At 46.2% G+C, this 22,815-nt stretch overlaps 2 protein-coding genes across 2 annotated transcripts; both read left to right on the top strand.

Annotated features, from left to right (window-relative positions):
* The first annotated feature begins 2,690 nt into the window (after positions 1-2,690).
* Positions 2,691-4,432, top strand: LOC100191842 (Triacylglycerol lipase like protein). Its single transcript, NM_001137266.3, has one exon. It carries the CDS (start codon positions 2,778-2,780, stop codon positions 4,344-4,346), a length of 1,569 nt encoding a protein of 522 aa, NP_001130738.1. The 5' UTR covers positions 2,691-2,777; the 3' UTR covers positions 4,347-4,432.
* Positions 4,433-18,370: 13,938 nt separating this feature from the next.
* LOC100192540 (uncharacterized) lies at positions 18,371-22,494 on the top strand. Its single transcript, NM_001137759.1, has 2 exons — positions 18,371-19,322; positions 21,227-22,494. Exons 1-2 carry the CDS (start codon positions 18,448-18,450, stop codon positions 22,161-22,163), a joined length of 1,812 nt encoding a protein of 603 aa, NP_001131231.1. The 5' UTR covers positions 18,371-18,447; the 3' UTR covers positions 22,164-22,494.
* Positions 22,495-22,815: the final 321 nt, after the last annotated feature.

Here is a 22,815-nt window from a genome sequence, read left to right as displayed (position 1 = left end):
CGGGCAGGGTGGGCTGTTGCCCGGGCTTGGTCTCCAGCAAGCCTATTATATATAGGTATTTTATCTCTTTATTACCCTCTATTTAATCCCCTGAACCCTAGCGCCGCCACATCTGCTCTTCCAAAAAAAGCAGCCTTTCTCATCCCCTGGCGTGGAGCGGTAGCAGATCTGCAGAAGACTGCAGGTGCGTGGACCATGTGGCCTTCAGCCCTTGCATGCGGATGCGGCCCCCAGAGATTAGTATAATCTTGCATTCTTGCTGCATGTCTACTGCTGTTCCTGACACTTGCATGCCCCCATGCCGCCATGCGGCCATGCCTGACGCCCCACCCCATGTGAGAGAGAGAGGGGTAGTACAATGATTAGCCACTGAGCCTGCACGAAGGCTGAGGTTCTTCAGTTCTTGCTGCTCATGTGGTTTTCTTAGTAGATTAATTAGTATTCTTAGTAGTACTAGATAATCATTATCTCACCAGTAAACAGTAAATTGTTCACAATTTTTGGTGTGGTCAGGGCAGCCTTACTGCTCCTAAGTGGTATTTCAAGTCTTATCAATTTATTTATATACAATACAGATGGTTGATCGTCAACTATTTTTTTCCGTTCATTTAGCAGCTGCTGTGATGGAGAGGTATTTCACTCGGACTTCGCAAACAACACAGCCTGCAGAAACTCAAGCACAAGATGAAGGTGAATCATCACATGTTCTTAATTTAGATGACATTGCAAGTGATCTAGCTCTTAGAAAACAAATACACGAGTATGCCCCTGAAATTAGAGATCAAGTCAGAAGGGCATATATAGCAAAAGGACCACATCAGCCTATTATTAAATTTCCTCGCAGACAGTTTGGAGCTGTGACAAGAGCATTTTCGCAATCATGGTATGAAAAATTTAATTGGATAGAATATAGTGAGTCCCAAGATGCAGCATATTGTTTCTATTGTTTTCTCTTTAAGCAACCAGGGAGGGCTGATCAATTTGGCTCTGAGGTGTTCACTAGAACAGGATTTACTAATTGGAAGCACGCATACAAATCATTGCCTGAGCATGTTGGTGGTGTTAATAGTGTTCACAACAACTGTTTAAAGCATTGTGATGATTTCATTATCGGGCTGAGATTTTCTATGTTGTGGTTGATAAAATTTGTGTGGAAATGAATCATCGGTTTGGTGAAGCAAACACAGAGTTATTAGTTTGCTTCTCATGTCTTGATCCAAAAAATTCATTCTCCAAATTTGATATCAATAAGCTTGCTCGACTTGCTGAAATTTATGATGCAGATTTCTCGGATGGTGATCGTGCAATAATAAGAAGCCAACTTGAGACTTATATTCATCATGTGAGAAGACATTCTGCCTTTTCTAGTTGCATGGATATTGGAAGTTTGGCAGTAAAGATGGTTGAAACTGAAAAGCATATGGTTTTTCCTTTAGTCTACAAGCTTATTGAGTTGTCATTAATACTACCAGTTTCAACAGCATCAGTTGAAAGAGCCTTCTCTGCAATGAAAATAATTAAGAACAAACTGCGCAACAGGATTTCAGATGAATGGTTCAATCACTTGATGGTGTGTTACACAGAGCGGGAATTATTCAAAGCACTTGATAATTCTACTATAACACGACGCTTTCAGAGTATAAAGACTCGAAAAATGAGTCTACCTCGTGTTATACGAGACTAGCACATTATATACATGTAAGCAATTCTTTAACCACTTTATAGTATATGTATTATTTTTTACATCATATGATCTTTTAAAGTTGCCCAGGCTTCTAAAAATTTCTGGCTCCGCCACTGCTTATTTATATGTGATGTATGATGTATCTCTAAATATTTGTACCTATATAATTTTTACTTTTAAAAATTATGTGTAATCTATCATATAAACTTGTTGTATGTGTTGTTTCGAGTATAAGTTTGGTATTCGGTTTTTACCGAAAAACCGAAGTAAAAAACCAAAACCGAAGTTCTCGGTTTTCATTTTCTAGAAAACCGATTGGTTTCTAATGTCTAGAAAACCGAAGTTTTTTAAAACCGAAAAACCGAACCGAAATTTAAAAAAAAAACCCGAATGCCCAGCCCTAGTAGGCGGTCACGTTGATCTTGGCGCGGAATCTGCATTATGCACAGATTCTGACGTGTTGCGAAGTGGAAAATCCAAGCTCATATGGGCATTATATTAGCTGTTGAGTTGATAGTCTCTCCTCTTTCTAGCCTTTGAGTAAAGTGGGAGCAAAATCATTTCACTGGTAATCACTGAGCCATCAGCATAACAAATACTAGTTTAGTTATCCCAGGTATTTGTGCCACGTTCAACAACAAAGAAAAATAGCTTCAACGTCAGCAGTGTAGGACCGACGACGACCTTTTCCTTAGAGTTCTATAAAGAAATTTAGAGTAAGATTAATAAAAGCACACATATTAGTACAAAAACATAAAACAGGTACTGAGAGATCGATCTCAATTGGCTTTGCTTTAAAAATTAAAACTTCTTTAGCGAGCTTTTGAAAAGGAGCCGGGGACGACACAAAATTTTCAAAAGGAGCCGGGGACGATTACGCTCATGGTCATGGGCACATGATCCACATGTTGATGCCCTTGATGGTGAGCTGCTCCTCTCGGCCTCTCCCTTGCTGTGCTGTGCGCCTGTGCCTATAAGGCAGCGCACTTCGCCACTAGCATGCTGTACCCACAGAGACAGCCAGACACCAGGCAACTAGTGTGTGCTCTCTCCAGATCTTTCTCGTAGTTTCTCACACGACGACGACGAGTCCATGTCCGCCGCGGTGATGACGGCGCCGCCCTGCCACAGGCAGCCGTCCCCTCTCAACCCCAACTCGAGGGCCACGCAGTCGCCGATCAGCAACGGCAAGCCCAACGCGGTCTCCACGACAAGGAGGCACCTCGCCAACCTCGACCGCCTCCTCGTCAAGCCGCCACCGCTCCCGCTCCCGCTCCCGCCGCAGCCCAGGAAACTGCCAGCCGATGAGGTACCAGGCGACGGGGAGGCCACCCCCGACGACCGCAGCGGCCACGGCGGGCTCCTCAACGCGCTGAACCTGTCCACGTTTCTGCCCTTCACGCGGAAGGCAGCCGTGGACGAGATGTCCCCGAGCAGCCTGGCGTACATGCAGCGCCTCCTCACGCTCTCCCCGCGGCTGTCGCCCAAGGGCTCCATCGCGGGCGAGTGGCGGAGGTACCACGGCGAAGGCAGGTGGGAGGGCCTCCTCGACCCGCTCGACCAGAACCTGCGCCGCGAGCTCCTCCGCTACGGCGACTTCGTGCAGGCCGCGTACACGGCGTTCCACTCCATGCCGTCGGCGGCGGAGGCAGCCTCCAGCGGTCAGCAGCGCACCCTCGTGCTCCCGGACCGCTCGTACCACCCGACCCGCAGCCTGTTCGCCTCGTCGTCGCTGTCCATCCCGCCGTGGGCGCAGCGGCGGTCGGCGCCCAGCTGGCTCACGCAGCGCACCAGCTTCGTCGGCTACGTCGCCGTCTGTGAAAACGAGCGGGAGGTCCGTCGCATGGGCCGCCGCGACATAGCCATCGTGCTACGTGGCACCGCCACGTGCCCCGAGTGGGCCGAGAACCTCCGCGCCGGCCTCGTGCCGCTCACGGCGGACGACGACGCGTCCGCGCCCAAGGTGGCGAAGGGGTTCCTGAGCCTATACAGGACGCCAGGAGACCATGCGCCCAGCCTCTCGACCGCCATAGTGGAGGAGGTGAAGCGTCTCGTGCAGGTGTACAGGGGGGAGGAGCTCAGCATCACAGTCGTGGGCCACAGCCTTGGCGCGTCGCTGGCCCTCCTCGCCGCCGACGAGCTCAGCCCCTGCCTGGCTGCTCAAACAGACGGCACCGCGGACCACCAGCCGCCGCCGATCGCGGTGGTCTCCTTCGGAGGCCCCAAGACCGGAAACCGCGCGTTCGCAGAGCGTCTGCAGCGCGAGCGCGGTGTGAACGTCTTGCGGGTGGTGAACGCGGGCGACGTGGTGACGCGCGTGCCGGCGCCGATCGCGCGGGAAGGGTATGTGCACGCGGGTGGCGCTGAGCTGAGACTGCACAACAGCGACTCGCCGTGCCTGCGTCCCGACGCGGGTCCAGCGTGCTGCCACGACCTGGAGGCGTACCTACACCTTCTGGATGGGTTCGCCGGCTCCGGGCGGCCGTTCCGCCCCGACGCGAGCCGCAGCGTGGCGCGGCTGCTGACATACCAGCGGCCCAACGTGAAGCGTGCGTACGTGGAGCACGCGCGGATGCTCGGGTTCGAGCCGGCCTCACCGAACGCCAGCGCCAATGGCGCCACCGCCGACGGCCAGTACGGCTACCTGGCCAGCCCTACATGACTCTACTTTGTAGCTACAAAGCAAGCAAGCAAACATGCATGCATGCAAACTCCATTCTTAACAAAGGATATGGACGTGTTTCTTGACGTGCAACCTAGCTATTATCGTGTGACTGTACCATCCTGTGTATTTGCCTCTATCCATTTATTTGTCCCTCGCGCTGAACATGCATGCTGGTGACGAAGTCACCGCATGTCGTTAACATCTTTCTTGCCACGGTTAAAAAACGATTTTAGGAGAACAACTTTGATTCACAGAAGAATATGCCTGTCAACAAAAGCATATCTATTTTCATAAGGATCATCCTAACAGAGGTAGGTCTTTTAAATCATTAAATGGACTATCTTCAAAAATATAAAAGGTTCTTTTTAGATGCAAACACTTAAGACGTCCACTCCACCTCTACTCATTGAAGCTTAGCCCCCTACCTTGATTATAGTCCATCTTAGCTCTCAATCTACCTTAGAGTATGGACTGCCTCTGATGAAAATATAAAAGCTATTTTCAGACACAGACACTTAAAAGCACCCATAACTACTCATTGAGGCTTAGCATGTTACATTAACTATGATCCATCTTAGCTCGTTATCGACCTCATAGTATATAACAAAGGTAGTCCTAGCTTGTCACTTCCCTCTCTAGCCACAGTGACACACCTCGTTGTTCTGCCCTACCTCGATTAGTCCCCTTCCTCTCCCTACTCGTTTGATGATGAAGGTTGAAAGGAACTTGATAGCTAGAGGGGATGAATAGAGTATATATATTTTTCTATAAATTCATAAACAATGCGACAAAGTGGTTAGAAAAATACGAGCTTGTAATAGCAAATACTTTATCTCTAGCTCTATTTCACCAACAAGCAAGCCTCTTACTCAATTCTAGTAGCAAGATGACCACCCATTGTGTTGCTAATGTGGTTATCATGCATGCATATCAGGGAATTGATATACCAATTGCACTTAGGACATTTTGTTATTTGGCCATAATATTGTCGCATGGTTTTCTAAATTCACAAATTTGATTTGGTTGTTTCCCCTTCAGTGCAATGTTAATGGTGATGCAAAAATTTGCCAATCGTAGACATACATGAAAGCAACTCCACAAGCTTAGTGACACAACAAGACAATCGGTTGAGATGGTGAGACAAAGAGAACCACGAGGGGAGAAGATAAATCATAAATGGCATGGGGAAAGAATTTCTTCCATGAGTATTCATTGACATGCCAAGATATTGGGGTCTGGTTTGGATAGCTCTTGTGCATAAGTATAATATATCACATATGTGTTCTTATGGTTTCCTTGTTTTTATTGTCACAGGAAGAAAATAATTGTAATGTTTTTTTTTCTAAAGCACACTAAATATACTGATGGAACCACATATTTTAGTAGTTATATTTGTGTTAGGTAAACAGTGACTAAATTTTCTTGTGTTTATTGAACAACATTCCAACACCGCTAGAAACCCAAATTACCTTGAGGGCCGAATATCGCTAAGAAAGCAAACCCGTAAAGAAAAATCCGTCAAAGATAGAGGATAAAAGAAATTCTGAGGCTCAAATTCAGGATCCTAGTAGTGTAAGTGGGACTGTGGGAGAGAGAGAAAATTCCAAATTCAGTTTTCTAGTGCTTAAGAAACAGTGAAGGAAAATCATCTGAAATAAACGTAATGCACATGCACGGGGATAGAAAAGAAACACAACTCTCCTGTGTTCCTCAGATTCTGCATGATTGGTTACTGGGACATCAAGCGCCCGTCTCACGCTAGCCTCGACCGCTGGGAACACAACTCTCCTGTGTTCCTGCTCGTGCAGACGGGCGAGCAAAAAAAAAGCTCTATATTGCATGCGCGGGTGCAAGCAATCGTCATGCACTGCAGCCATCCAAACACGAGCTCAGCGCGGTCAACGCGACGCCGTGGGCCTGGACGCCACCAACCAATCAACCAATCATACGAAATGTGAAAGCGAGCGCATGCAGGTGACTAACAAGCAAGTTTGGTCGTCCATCCAATCCTGGCAGTCGTATATATATTTTTATTTTAAGTTATAAGATATTCTAATTTGTTTTGGAGAGTAAAGCACCTACGTTTAATCAAAATTCTAGAGAGAATTTTAAAATATATAATTAAATAGATATACTATAAAATATAACTGATGAAAAATCTATGTATACTTACTTGATATCATAAATATTATTCTTTATTACATAAATTTGGTTAAATTTAAGATGTTGCATGCCTGCCGTAAGAATGGTGGACGTGGAGCGAGCAAGGTCTCGGTAGATATCTCCAGTTGGATCAAATATCGTGTGTTTGGTTCAGGTATCGTCGGAGCTTAGTCCATCCTAGCATGTATCCATCGAGCATGTATGCCGGGAAACGCTCGATATCTATGTATGGGCGGAGCCTGGCTGGAGGCCTTTCCCTGCACGCGTTGAGCATGATCTAAAATCTAGTACAGGTAACCAAACAGCTTCAAAGTAAAAGATGCTGCGTGTGCTAATGCACGTACTCGCTCGAACAGGCTACCAATCACACCGATAGTGGACGGCCAGCGTGACCGTACGTGTGAGATGCATATACCATATGGCTAAGCAATGCGCGCCCTGAAAGAGTGAACAACGGCACAATATTGTCATCACCAACTACTGCGAGTCGTGGATGCATGTGGTGGTCCTCATGCAGCACAGCGCACTACTCCCATGCATCTTCTCCAACTTGCAAAGTTGCAAGCAACTTAGCAACACGCAAAATTCACCGCGCGTGTGCTTATTCATTTTGCAAATAAAGAGACACATACGTCTCCGAAAGAAACCGCACAAGCAATGGAAAGCATGCGCGCGTGCAGACATCGCCAGTATGCCACATTGGCGAACAGTTGACAGGCGGCGCCACGCCTTGCTGGGCGGTAGAGATGGCCAAATGGGCGGCACGGCACGGCCCGGCCCGGGCACGGCCAGGCACGGCACGGTTAGGGCACGGCCCGTTTAGCCCGTTTAATAGCCGTGCCGTGCCGGCACGGCACTAGTGCCTAAGGCCAGGCCCAAGCACGGCACTAAGCCTGCTTAGCCGTGCCGTGCCGGCCCGTTTAGCCCGTTTAGCCCGTTTAGCCCGTTTAGCCCATATAGCCCGTTTAGCACTATATCACAGAATTTTAGTCAGATATTCACAAACACAGTTAAAACATACTAAAATAGCTAATATTGAACTGTTTAGTGCAATGGCTGACTCATTAAAAACCTATCTAGGCAAAAACTCACCCTTGTGAGAAAACCCTAGATAAGAAAAAAGAGTACAACACACAGCTAACTAGTCGTGTTTGGATCTAATCATACATAATCGTGCCTAACCGTGCCTAGAGGCTAATCGTGCCGTGCCCGTGCCGGCCCAGCGTGCCTGATGCTCGGCCCAGGCACGGCACTACCTATCGGGCCGTGCCGGCACGGGCCCGACACTAGCCGTGCCGTGCCGTGCCTAGGCACTACGGGCCGTGCCGTGCTTCGGGCCGGCCCGTTTAGCCCGGCCCGGCTGGCCATCTATACTGGGCGGTCATCTGGGAATGAAGCATCCAGTCAGCAAATGAAGCCGCGCTGCTCCAAGTGACCGGGACAAAAGGAGCCGTTCGGTTCCTTTATTTATATACAACAACAAAAATAAAATAAAACAAAAATTGTGGGTAATTGCTCGTCGATGTCCACACGCCTTGCTTTGAGCGAGGTGCCCTGTTGGTACTCTAGAATCTAGATCAAAGGCTCGTCCCATGCATGCATCGGAGCCGATCGATATGCAACATCTCTGCTTCCTCTTTCTGTACCAACCATGGACCGTTAACATCATCTGTTCGCATGAAAAAACAGGACCATTCGCCTTAGCGTGTCTCTTTGTGATTTTGTACGCGCATTCATTCATGCATCTCTACAGTTGACTGCTTGACTTGCTTAAAGCCTGCAAATGGTTGTCCATCCAGCTTTTGGACGTCTTCATATACGTGGGCGAAGACGCGGTCTCCCACCGTGACTGCGTGACAGCGTTGTTTCTGTGGAGTATGGCCCAATGGGCGTCGATACGCGCCACTTTTTTGTGGCGTCATTAACTTGTGTCTGTTAAGTAACCCTAGTTAGGGTTATGTGGGCAAATACCGACTTTGCCCCTGAGGGGTCTCACATCTCTATATAAGGAACTTGTACACCCCCTCATAATACAGAGAAGAGAAAGAGGCCAGAGGCCCAACCCTACATCGTGTCTATTGTGTTTCCTCTGTCGTGCTAATGGGAAGGGAGACGGGTCTTCCACAACTTCTCGCGCCTCTACTGCTGACGGGAGGGAAGGGAGCGGATCTGGTGATCCGTGGTAACGTAGTTCTCAACACGTTATCAGCACGCTCTACCTCAACGTTGCTGCGAGATCGGATCTGCATCACCTCTTCGTCAAGTCGGCAGGTCTCTGGCCTAGCCGAACTGTCCTACGCGACAGGCTTCGATTTCACCTCTACGCAATCACGCGGTATACATTTTTAGAATAGATGTATTGTTCTTGATTTGTTCCTCGTAAAAGAAAGGAAAATCAATGGTTGGATCCACACAGCGAGGTCGCTCGTTAATCAATGGTCTGTTCTTTTTAAGTTGGTTGGATCTACTGTTCTTGATTTGATTATTATCGAGGAGATGAACACTCATGCATCTGCGCGAGGAAGAAACAACTCGGCAACGCATAGATGCGGATGCGAATAAATCACGAATGCGCGCAGTGCTCAATCACACGGTATTCCTCTCTGCGTCTGTTGAGCCAAAGACTGCGCGGCGTGCGCGAGTTTTGCGGCAGTTAGTTTTGCTGTTTTTTTTACTGCCCATTAAAAATAGTAGTTGGTGATGGTGGCTCTGACGGCTTTTTCGTGATGTGACGAGCTTCCTTAATGGACGAGCACTAGGCCACCAGCCGTGGCAGTCTAATAACAAAAAAAAAGGCCGGTCAAAGGTATGCATGCGACACTCCTATACGTGGGGAAGTCACGGTTAAGCAACCTCTTCCTCTCTGTACAACTGTTTAAGTGGTTTAAACCGTTGGATGATTAGACACGATGCAATATTTATATACATAAGTTCTTATTGAATTTATATAAATTTATATGCATGCTCCATATAATTTGTTCTATATTTTCAGTTGCAAATAACAAAAAGACTAAACATGTTACAGTTTCTAGCGTAATTAATTATTTCTGGCAGTAAATAATTAGTACAAAATGCACGTTTAATAATGGGAAAATGCCTTTTACACATATGTGGTGATGCCCATGCATTAATTTTGGTTTTTTCTGTATTAATAATTATTTCTGGCAGCAAATAATTAACAAAGAATTATTAAGAATGCATGTGAAGGCTATAATGTGCATACTCAAATCGCTCTAAATATTTGTTATGTGTTGAGCCTTCGGACTCACGTCGAGCGATTAAATTGTATAATGGGTACTCAGACACGCCGATCAGGCTGCGTTGGTAATCGGCTGAGCTATGACATTAGCTGAATATTGACTGCACCCTGGCAACACGACGCAATATTTGTGCCGTTCGAACTTGGTTGCATCATGTGATTGCTATGTCGCGCTCTCCATTAATCGGATCGCTCCCGTTGAGTCAGACTGCCATCGCTGAGTCGCATATTTTTCGCATGCCCTGTAGGCACTATCTGTCTGCCGTGATCATGGAGCCACAATTGCGCCTGTTGCGCACGTTGCGTGGACTTATCGTGTACCCCAATCATAGAGTCATAATTGTGCCTGTTGCGCTTATTACGAAGGCTTGCTATACTGTTGTAGCCCTGATGGCCGCACACACGTTGACACCAGATGCTAGAGCTTGTACTCGTTAGATTGTGGTGGGTTGTTCAAGACCCTAAAGTCACATTATGCGCAACCTTCATAAACAATTTTGTTTAGCTCTATATTTTATTTGCTTGTGTTGTGTGGCATCATATATTTATTTATATTGCCAAGTGGCCATAACAACTATATCAAGCTCTATAGTGCTTGAATAATCTGGGAAAGTAAATGAAATAATATAGAACATAGATAAGTTAATTTCGTGCTCTCTTTCCTCATGCATAAAGTTTTACCTGAAGTAACCTGAAGATATATAATGCATGGAAGCCTTTTCGGCATATAAGACATCGCAAATTGGGACTCTATTAGTAAGCAAAAAGACCTTACCAAATAATTTAAGACCAGAAATCTCAGTCATACATTGCTCAACCAGATGTTAGCACCTTGCTCTCTTTGTCGCTGAATGACATGAAGCAAACTATGAGATAAAAGGACATGTAATCGCTAACAACACGAAGTTGCGAGTATACCGAGAGGTTATTCTGAGAAAATTTTCACTATGTTGGTGTGAAAACCATAGTGTGTTCCCGTCGAACCACTTTACTCGTTCTATCTAGGACCTCTATGCTTCTGCCGCATCCATCTCTCGGAATTGTAAATACTTATAGTCACTGAATTGACTCGAGATAGTCCTTTAACAAGTTTGGTATACACTGTAAGCTAAATGGTAAAGGTCGATCCTGAATGGACACATACCTGGGGTTTATGTAGCCGAACTACACTGAATTCCACACTTAGGCATGCTTACCATTATCTACCTCTGATCTACCAGAAGTGAGAAGAGTAGACAAATAACTATGAAATCCCACATCACAACAGAGCTTGAAGCTAAATTAGACATTAACATGTCCTTGGTCCTCGGAGCCAGAAGAGTCATATGTCTTGACCACTTGACTACTAGTGATGATAATTTGTGATAGAAATATGAAGATCTTGTAGAGACCTATTGTATCCTCTCTACTCCTGATGATTTCTTCGTATGAGAGCAGTACTATCTGTTGTTGAAGATGGATCCTGGGCGGATACCAGTCTTGTTTCGTTCTTGCCAAGCAGTTATCATCATTTGCTTCATCAAAAGCTAGTTATATGGTGATTTTTCCTAGATAAAAAAAATGAATTCTTGGTCTTGTCTGTTCTATGCCAAAGCTTCTCTTTTTGCTGAACAATGAAGAGATCGAAATAATGCTTTATAGAACAAGTTGGTATATAATATGAGGAGAAATATTTGCCCTGCTGGCAACACCATAAATAATTGACTATTGTTATAAGTCCTCTCTCAAAGTTATTATACCTAAAAATGTTGCATTAATCGATACCCAATTTCAGAGCGGTATGAGTAATTGGGTACACCATGGGCAGTGATAAAAACGAGCTGAACTATACATCTCTGCATATAAAAATCTTTGCTTGGCAGCATTGGCCTGATGCCGTGCACTTCACTACCAATATAAACACACACATTTTTCCTATGTGCTTAAAAGCACAATGCAACCAGTGAATGTCTTTGTGAGTGTTAGACCCTGATGGTCATTTTACTTGTTGATATGAAGTCAACTAATGACTCCAAACGACGAATGGTATGCATGAGCCCCTGAAGGACCTTATGGATAAAATAGTGTTGCACATATTAGTCTAAATCTTAATGATTGACTATGCATTTGGTAGTAAAAACAATAAGTTTGCAGAATTGTAACCATGAAGCAACTTGTTGTTGCGTGTCTTGCTGGAAGTTGAGACTAACCCTTCATGTTGAAGGACAAATATGTAGTATTCATGCCACTACATTAATCTAAGTCCAAAGCTCACTGCATAAAACCCCTATCTGTAATGTGCGTAAGATTTCCCAAATAAATCACCACAATAGCATACATTGCCCACAACTGGATGATTGTGGTTGGGGATTTTATTTGTATGCTTTTAGAACATCTCGGCATTAGGGGGAGGAATGCCCATATAGTGTAATGCCTCAATATTCTATTAAACGCACATAAGCCAAACTGAATCTGTCGTTCGGTCTGTACTCCTGTGTATATGGAGTTTGCCAGAAATCGTTGATGAGTAACCATATAGGTTTGAATGCTTCTACCTGATGTAGATGTGGATATACCCGGGATTAATATCATATCCACATTTGACTTATCGGTATTTGATCTATTCTCGGGGACGCCTGCGAATATGATCCATTGGCCTTAGTCAAAGCATATGTTCTGATTGCAGATTCACGTGGTCTGTGATAACTCTCCTCTGATTAATTCACCCTGGTGGTGATTTGCCTCACGAAGAGGTTCATCTTGATGATGAAGTTCCTAGCAATGCACGCAATATCATTGTGCTGGGAATACGGAACAATGAATCTTTCATTTTGGGAAATGATGGAGATCATTATTAAATGTGGGAGACAAATATGTCGACACTTATCTTGCCTCTATAGATTGCAAAGGGATCCAAAACAAAGTCCTAGGCATGAGTGCTTGAAGCTCTCTTATCGGGTCAATGATAAATGCAATCGAGGCTGAACCAATAATCGCAAAATGGAAGTCGCGAGCTTGAAATTCGGACATTTATGGGCACTATTGAAATAATGTGTGGTGAATGCGATGGTTCAAGTGGTCTTGTAAGAGACCCATCCCACATATGTGTTGAATAAACACTGTTCCGCTATGTAATATATCTGGCAAATGGCATGAATTAAAATATGCAGTTAATAGGATTCTGAAGATCCGTCATGAGATCCTAAGAGGACTCATATCTTTGAATTATAAATATGCAACATATAAATCTCGTACCGAATGATCACTCTCCTATGTAGGGATAAAATCTCCTAGTTGAGATTATCGTTCCTAGATGGAACCTTTCCAGAAGAAACAAAGTCTGTGTTGAACACCAAAGTTGATAACCCCTATAAAGGGATAAAGACCCATATAGACCCGAAAAGGAATAAGATGAGGTACCAAAGGACTTGAAGTTCACCAAATAAGCACATGTGCATTCCATGAGTTTTACTCATGGTAATTTCCACTAGATGTGGAATTACGGTATCCTCTAAAGCCCTGATGGCAGAAACCTATAAGGTTTAGGTGTTACTGGCAAAATATCCCCATTGTGCCAGAATGACAGACTATAACGATGTATCTGATCGATGAAAAATCCCTGATGGATTACGATCTTAGATGGACTTTTGTTACACCATCATAGATGTTGCAATGGATGAACGCCTCGAGCGATGTATCATATTTAGAATATGTACTATTGCAACTATATTATCCCCTAAGTCCTATTGAAGGACATGTTATTTGCTTTGCACAACTATGTATAAATTGTGGTGTAAGATAGAAAATGATAGCACCCCAACCTCATCCATTCTCGTTATTCCAGATGAACAATGAGACATATATCTTGAAGAATATGCTTGAGTTATGAGGGATAACGACTTTGACAGATGTCATCGTCAGGGGGAGCGAATGCTTATATTGATCACAACCGTGAGACAATAAATGTCATATTCTATGCCCTGAAGGCGTGAGCTTGATGATCAATATGTGAACCTTTATGGAACTTTCTATCAAATATATAGATCTAGTCGATCGAACACCATCAGTCAAAGTGGCTTATTTATATTGATACGTGCACTTGCCTCGTATATCCTAGAAGTGAGTAGAGGTGAAGTTCCTGATATAATCCTTGCAACAGTATGCAATTTGTTTGCTAAATCTCTATGTGTGTATACTTCCAGAAGAAGATGTTGTGCCATATTGATACGGTTTTGCAAGGATCAGGGGGAGCACATTTCTAAATTTAGCCCTTGTAGAAGATTCGATGGAATCATGATCCAGAAGATCGAAATATGTCCTGATGACAGTTGTACTCTTTTCCTTGGTGAGTTTTCCTGAAGTTTCTCACATGAGGTTTTTAACGAGGCAACAAAGTGCAAATGCAATTTGTATCACCATGCTCTCTTTCTCCATATTTTTCCCACTGGGTTTTTCGGAGTTTTAACGAGGCATGTGTTGGTCGCGGTATTCGCCCAAGGGGGAGTGTTAAGTAACCCTAGTTAGGGTTATGTGGGCAAATACCGACTTTGCCCCTGAGGGGTCTCACATCTCTATATAAGGAACTTGTACACCCCCTCATAATACAGAGAAGAGAAAGAGGCCAGAGGCCCAACCCTACATCGTGTCTATTGTGTTTCCTCTGTCGTGCTAATGGGAAGGGAGACGGGTCTTCCACAACTTCTCGCGCCTCTACTGCTGACGGGAGGGAAGGGAGCGGATCTGGTGATCCGTGGTAACGTAGTTCTCAACAGTGTCCAGGTTGCAAGGCCCATCGTAGAGCAGGCCCCGCTCGGACCTGCGATGCTATCCTGGCCCGGCCCGCGAGGGGTAGGTTTTCGAGTGCGTGTGCAGTGCCTAGTTACTCGAACTTGAGCGCGCCACTCGGCTGCTGCAGGCAAAGCATGCACAAGCACAACCGATGATGGTTCATGTCAACATGTGGATTGCCAGAGACGCGAGTGATGGTCAAAAGCAGCGTGTCAGTCTGGCTAGCGCCGCTTCCATTGACTACCATTTATCTTACTGCCATGTACTTGACGACCTCCCACCCTTGCTTCCACGCACCATTGTCGACGTCGCTGAACTCGATCTGGTCATAGAGGCCCCTCGTCGTGAATTCGTGATATCCACCAGCACCTCACATCCTATCCAGGCCGCCGAGGTGGCCACCGTGGTCGAGTCCCGGAGGCGAGAGGTAGGCCTGCAGTTGAGGCGTGTGTCTGGAAATGTAGGGGAAGACAACGCCTGTGGAGTGAGATGAGGGGAAGCAAAGGAGAAGGAAGGCAAAGATGAAGAGCGCCGCGAAGGGAGTCATGGTGACGTAGAGGGCGTGAGGGAGAGTAAGGGAAGGACAGGATGCGTAGCGGCGGTGGGGATCGGAGGACGGAGGACGACGACACGGAGAGGGAGGACTTGGAACGGAGGTGATGGTGCGCCTTCGGCTTGCAGGTGGTGGGCAGTAGCGCGCCAGATCGCCCGGCGTCCCTTCTGCCATCGGAGAAGAAATGAATTGTCGTCGATTCTGAGGTCGATCGGGATGGAGTGTCCTGAGTGACCTCGCGCGAGATCTGTTTGGTTTAGCATCAGTTTGGTTTAGCTTTTGTCTGAGTAGCTTTTCTAAGAATCTGGTTGTGCCGAAAATTAGGATGTGAAGAGAATTTAAGTATGCGGGGATTACGTGTAGAAGAAGATAAAAGAGTCCATATAATTTAGAATATAGAAAGTGACAGATTTATGCTATCGCAATGACTTAAATGATTTTGTGTTCATGTTTGTCGAGATATGTTTGTGCAGAGGAGGGGCTTGGAGCCTTGGACGGGGGCGCCGGGATTATACATAGGCCTGGGCACGGCTCGGCCCGGCATGAGGGGCACCAGTCCAAGCCCGGTATGGTTCAGTATCGTGTCGGGCCAGGCCGGCCCGCGGGCTGGCTAACGCGGTCCAGGCTCGGCACGGTTATTCTTACACGGGTCGTGTTGGGCCGGAGGCACGACAGGCATGTCGTGTCGGGTCCGGACCCATAAACAAAAAACACACCAAAATTCAGAATTTAAAGGTAATATTCAAATTTATTTTAGATTCAACTAATTATATTTATAATTTTAGATACATACTTAGACAAAGAATTTCAGATACACATATAAACACATGTCACAATTCATAATGCTCTCATATAATAACATATCATCAGTATTATAGCTAAAAATAGACTGGTCTTTACAAAATCAGTCCCTCAAGCGGGTCGTTACCGTGCCTACCAATTAACCGTGCCGGGCCCGTGCCTGCGCCACGGGCAGAGGCGGATCCAATAGTGGGGCAAAGAGGGCATGGCCCCACCTCAATTTTTGTCTCCTTATATACACATTAAATATACTATAAAAAATAGCAAGTATATGAGCCTAAACTACAGTGAACATACCACTTCCATCGTTCTAATCTACGGTCCAACTTCACAGTCTGCTAATACTATCTCCAGCAATGTCCTTTATATTCATTATCTATATTCATCCTTTATGGTCTTCTATAAAATATTTCCTCTTGTATATCTAATCTCTTTTCTGCAGTGTCCTCTAAATTTCGTACTCTATGAGTAAATACCTAAATTAAACACATTTTACTTTTATTTTCTGTACATACGTATTTGTCATACTCTCAAATGCATCTCAAATATATTGTACATATTTTAGTTTTGCTAAATTTGTTGTTTAAAGTGTTAAAATGAATAGAGGAGATATAAACTATATATATGAAGGATCCAACAGTATGTATCCTAAATTTAGATGAGTATTTAGAGGACACTGTTGGACGTGTAGAGGACGGGAATCTCCATAAAATTTACGATATAAAACGTTATAGCACATCTGTTGGAGAGAGTCTAAAACAACATACCCTTAGTGTGTTGCCCTACTCGATCGACCTTTGTGCAAACAAGAGTTTTAACAATTAAATATTGGAAGAATATCTAATCTAAATGAAATAGTTTTAAATCCAACATTTAAAAGACAAATTGATGAGTATGATAAAAATGTTCAAGATGAAGCGAGAAATGTGTACATTCAAATTCTAGCTTTTATGGTACGAGTTACTAGTTTTTATATGCAATATTACATCTGATTTACAGTCTTGTCTAATTATTTTACAATTTTGTTTTGTCCCACGTGAATTTATGTCCTGCGTCCGCCACTGGCCATGGGCCAGACGGCCAGCCCAAATCCGGCACGGCTATTGGACCGAGCCAGCCCGGGCATGCTTCTAGTCAGGCCGGTCCAGTCCGTGCTCGTGCCGGGTCAAGCGGGCCGGCCCATTTTAACATGTATAGCCGGGATACACCTAAGCCGCCCGAGAGGGAGCGACGCGGGGAGACCGGGAGAGGGAGCAAGAATAACTGGTACCACTGTCAGTAAACAGTAAATTTCAAAGAAAGCTCTGCGATCTAGTACTAGAAACAAAACTAGAAAAACGTAAAAAGCAATGATTTGTCAAAGTGGACGATGGATGAAGTGACCATCTTGCTAAAGCACCTGCACCGTCGAGCGTTGATCCATATAAAGCAACAGCGAATCCTTGTACCCTAACACTGACGCTCCACTGCTCCTGAACGTGAAATCGACGCCTGAAAGGACGAGAACGCAGCCGCCGGTTTGACCGAGGTCGTCTTCCTCAGTTTCCAGCACACACACAAAAAAAAGACCTATCTGGGATCAGATCAGGGCCAGCCATGCTTCATTGCTCCCTCGCTTCTTTCGATAAAGAGGCGGAGAAAGTGACGACAACCACTAATATACATCAGGTCTTATGTGTAAGTATCTCTTGGTTCATTTGATCATAATCTAATCATAGAAATAATCGTGATTTATTTAGATCATCTCCAATAATACCTTAAATCAGTGTCCTATTTTAAAATATATAGCTCAACTCATAAAAAAACAACTTCAACAATATTTTATTTTACAAATTTTCACCGGAAAAATATAGAACACACCATGAAATGACACAAATATACTATACCTCAAACATTGCCTTATACTTGTTTCTCTATATCATTCTTAACATTTTCTTTTCTAATACTACATTTACACACTAAAATACATGATTTAGGATTTAACTGTTAGAGCGCAATTTATTTTTAATGTCCTAAACATTTTAAATTTTGAGACACTATTTTGAATCAATTTGTTGGAGATGATCATAGGTTGGGAAAAGCGAGATCCACCAAACCCAAGCCAAGCTCGCTACTAGTATAACGGTAAATAACGTTAATCTTAGCAGCGAATACGCCTAGCAAAGCAAAAGACAACGCTAGTACAGTACTGCTCTATTGCTCTCCTCTGCGCCTCTGCCCGGCTGCCTCTGCTGCCGCTGTGTCTTCCTCCTCGGCCCGGACCCAGACGGCCACCAGCCCGGAGAACACGCGTTCTTTCTCTCCTCTGCTACGAGCTGTCCTGTCCTGTCCTTTCCCTCTCCACCACTGCACCTCCTGTCACTTCCCCAACCTCTTTTGTCGGTTACATCCACACACTCTCAATGCAGCCGTCGCGCTCACAGCACGCCAAACATCAAACGAGAACGCACACGCACTTCCGCACCCAGGTGCTGGAGGCGCCCCTGGATCCGGGATCCGATACTGAGTACCAGGACTTCCAGTTTCGGTTCATCCCGGAGGCGTTCGAGCTCCAGATGGGCGGCGTTCCCGTCGGCGGCGGCGGGGCAAGGAACGGAGACGGTAAGGTGACGGAGAAGGTTCTTGAGTTCGAGTTCGACAAGGTCAGGATTAGCATTGCGTCCAGGGACGACGAGGCGGACGGATACGCGCCGCCGAGGAGCTCCTTCTCCGGGGCGAGCCACCCGCCGGAGCCAGTGGACGAGACGGACACCGTCTTTGTCGCTGTCGACGGCCGGGAGAAGCCGGTCCCGAAGCCAGTCATCTCGTGGGACGCGTCCAGGCCGCCGAGCGGCGCGGCGAGCCCAGACAGCAGCATCGACAGCTCCGGCGCCACGGCCACGGTCACCAGCATCGCGCCGAGCTGCACCGTCACCAGCCGCAGCGCCAAGACCAGCGTCAGCAGCAGCGCGGCCAGCGACGGCAGCGGCTGGAGCAACGGCACCAGCAGCGGCTGCGGCGGCAGCGCGGGGAAGCCGCACAAGGGCGGCGACCCCAGGTGGAAGGCCATCCTCGCGGCGCGCGCGCGCGAGGGACCCCTCGCGATGGGCAGCTTCCGGCTGCTGCGGAGGCTCGGGTGCGGCGACATCGGGACGGTGTACCTGTCGGAGCTCAGCGGGGGAGGCCCCGGAAATGGCGACGTGGCAAGGCCCTGCTGGTTCGCGATGAAGGTGATGGACAAGGCGTCGCTGGAGAGCCGGCGGAAGCTGAGTCGCGCGCAGACGGAGCGGGAGATCCTCCAGCTGCTGGACCACCCGTTCTTGCCCACTCTGTACGCGCACTTTGAGACCGACCGGTTCGCCTGCCTTGTCATGGAGTTCTGCCCCGGCGGCGACCTCCACGTGCTCCGGCAGCGACAGCCCGGCAAGCACTTCCCAGAGCACGCGGCAAGGTACTCATCCCGTCCTGTTTCATTCTTCGCTTCAGACCGGTGATGTTGTTTTGGAATCGCAAACAGTTGTTTGTGGTGTATATGACGTGGGTCAATCGTCATACAGAGAAACATGTATCCATTGCTGCACTATTCTGGTGTAATCTTTGCTTTTCAGTTGCAGTTGCAGGCTTGCGGCTGTGGGTTATTTTTTTTTGCTGAATACAGTTATATGAATTTTGAAACAATTTTGTTACTATAAAAAATGGTCTTTCCTATTTTTTAACATCGCTCCCAATCCCGTACCCACATACTCTAACATGACTACATAGAACACTAACGGTCTGTTTGGTTTCTCTAGGCTAAGTTAAAAAAGGCTATAAGTTTAGAGGTTAAGGGGGTGTTTGGAACAAAGTTTTTCTGCAGTATTAAAGCAATACTATAGTATTGAGTAATACTGTGGTATTATATACTTTGAGGTGTTTGGCAACTCATCTGAAATCTCTGTATACTAAACTGTAGTATTGTAAATACTGCACTTGTTTTGCAGTTTTGGAAACTTTGGTCTCACCCAAAGTTTTTCTCTGTAAAGAGAGTGCCAGCTGGGTCCCGCTCTGGCTGATTGGTCTCAACCAAAGTTTTTCCCAAACACCTTGATGTATTGGATACTGTTGTATTCGAAAACTGAAGCATTGTAAACTATAGTAATATCATGACTAAAGTATACTTTAGTATTTAAAAAACTGCAGTTTGAAAAAACTGTGTTCCCAAACAGGGTCTAAACTTTAGCCCATCTTGTTTAGATCCCCTGGCTAAAACAATTACTATAGCAATTAAAAGTCATTATTAGAAACAGTTGAGCACCACCTGTAGGCGTTGAGTGGGGGAGCAGCTGCAGCTACACACTGAGTGGCGGAGTAGGGGTGGGGACCAGCAATAAATTATGGGTTTTAGTCGGTTTTAGCTCCTCGGTGAGCTAGAACATTTTAGCCCTTGGTATTTTAGCTCATAAACTAACTAAACTTTAGCTCTTTTATTTTAGTCCACCGTAACTAAACAGACCGACCCTAAGCTACATACAGTATGTGCCTAGTGGCTCTATTCCTAGTGCCCGTGCTGGTTAAAAAAAAAAGTTGGTATAAAACATCTTCGGCTTATTGTCTGGAAATCCCCGCAAGCAATATGTTCTTCGTTTAGCTTGACTTGACTATTTTGATTAGCTTTTTTGTGTACAATAGGCTCATGCTGTTGTTAGTTCCTCTTTTGGTTAAACGCTCCTCGCTGCGCGCCTTGTTTCAGGTTATTTACATCAGTGTTTAAGCTTGGCGCCCTTTACTTGTTATTGCAGTCTCACCCCAATCTTGTTTCTTATTCTAATCGATCTGGTTAGACTGCTTGTTCAAGTTGATTTTTATAAAAAGAGTGCTATGTTTTCCTCGTTGTTTCTGTCTTGCTTAAGAAATTGATGCCTAAATTAACATAGACACAATATTTAATGCATGTCTCATGTTGTGACTATTTGTTTGACTTTAATCCATACCGACTTCTACTGCTTTTATAGTGCTTTGTCTCTATGAATTAGAGTTGCAGTAATTTGAACAGTTGGGTTAAAGCTTGATTCCTCGATTTGGATAGACATAACTTCTAATGCCTCATTTGCACATATTCATCAATTGCTTCTTGAACTATTCGTGAATGTATTCAACAACATGCAAATTTCAGACCATTGTGTGCCAGAATGTGGAGCTTTGAATAAACGAGATGGTCGTCAATAGCCATGCGTGTTTTTCCTAATCTAAAGATTACAAATACAGTACAGTCATGCAGATTCAGTTCACCTAATGTTCTGTCAGTTAGATTTTGGTCGCGCGAAATATGTAGTGTCACACAGTTTCGATGTGTGTGATTCTTTCTGTTTTTGCCAGGTTTTACGCCGCAGAAGTGCTCCTTGCGCTGGAGTACCTGCACATGCTTGGGGTGGTCTACAGAGACCTGAAGCCGGAGAACGTCCTCGTGAGAGAAGATGGCCACATCATGCTCTCCGACTTCGACCTCTCCCTTCGCTGCGCGGTCTCGCCGACGCTGGTGAGACCTTCCCTGGGCTCCGACCCCAGGAACGGGCAGGCCTGCGCCCAGCCCACCGCCTGCATCCAGCCCACATGCTTCATGCCCAAGCTCTTCGGCCAGAGGAGCCAGAAGAGCAGCAGCAGCAGCGCCGCCAAGAAACCCAAGGGCGGCGCCGAGCCCAGCCCCAGGCTGCAGCAGGCGGGCACCGGCCTGCCCGAGGTCGTGGTGGAGCCGACCGGGGCGCGGTCCATGTCGTTCGTGGGGACGCACGAGTACCTCGCCCCGGAGATCATCAAGGGCGAGGGCCACGGCAGCGCAGTGGACTGGTGGACGTTCGGCATCTTCCTGCACGAGCTCATGTACGGCAGGACGCCGTTCAAGGGGCAGACGAACCGCGGCACGCTGTTCAACGTCGTCGGCCAGCAACTCAAGTTCCCGGACTGCCCCGGCACGAGCAGCGCCAGCAGGGACCTGATCAGAGGCCTGCTGGCCAAGGAGCCCCAGAGCCGGCTGGGCGTGAAGAGGGGCGCGGCCGAGATGAAGCAGCACCCCTTCTTCGAGGGCGTCAACTGGGCGCTCATCCGGTGCAGCACTCCCCCCGGCGTGCCCAGGGCCGTCGAGCCCGCCACGGTGGCAGTGGCACTGCCTGCGCAGGCAAAGCCGAAGCCGGCGCCGGCGCCGGCGCCAGCGGAGAGAGTGGAGATCAACAGCGGCGGCGGTGGCAGCAAGAGGATTTCTGGGGCTTCTTCCGGTGCTGAGTGCGGAGGGAAGTTCCTAGACTTCGAGTTCTTTTAGCTAGTCTTCGACTCTTCGTTGACGATACTCGTTGCAGTTCCAGTTGTAGGTGTAGTTCCATACTCTGGAGTGCGAGCGTTTGGTCAGTGACATGTCTGGTTGGTTCCAATTCTAGTGTGTGGTATTACCTAACCTCACTGTGTTGCTTGTTGGGAGTTGAGACTTGAGAGTCATCCCATGTCACTAGGCAGTATAGACAATAGTAGTTAGTTACTTAGGCAAATAGTAACTATGAAGTTCGATTAGTCGAAGAAACGATTTTCATCATGTCTGTTGCCAGGGGCGACGCCATAGTCAGTCACTTTCCCCGGTGCCAATGCACCGTGGTTCCATCTCTGAGGACTAGTTTGGAAACTTAGATGGTGTTTGGTTCAAGAAATTACTCCATAAAAAATTAGGTAGTACATCATGGTTTCATTTATCAAATTCGGTGGAATGACCACATTTCTTATATTAGCACTAACTAACTATAAGGAATGAGGTGGTGATGAATCAACTTATTATATTCTACAAACCAAACAAAAAGGTGAGTAGTGAAAATATAATGGACTAACTCATTCCTCAAACCAAACACTCTATTAAATTATCTTTGAAATTAGAAAGGAGTAAAAAAATAATCTAATTTTTCACTTATTTCTCTTCAATTTTGGAG

The sequence above is a fragment of the Zea mays genome, chromosome 9 (genome assembly GCF_902167145.1).
Source record: "Zea mays cultivar B73 chromosome 9, Zm-B73-REFERENCE-NAM-5.0, whole genome shotgun sequence".
Lineage (NCBI taxonomy): Eukaryota > Viridiplantae > Streptophyta > Magnoliopsida > Poales > Poaceae > Zea > Zea mays.
This window is presented reverse-complemented; position numbering and strand designations above follow the sequence as displayed.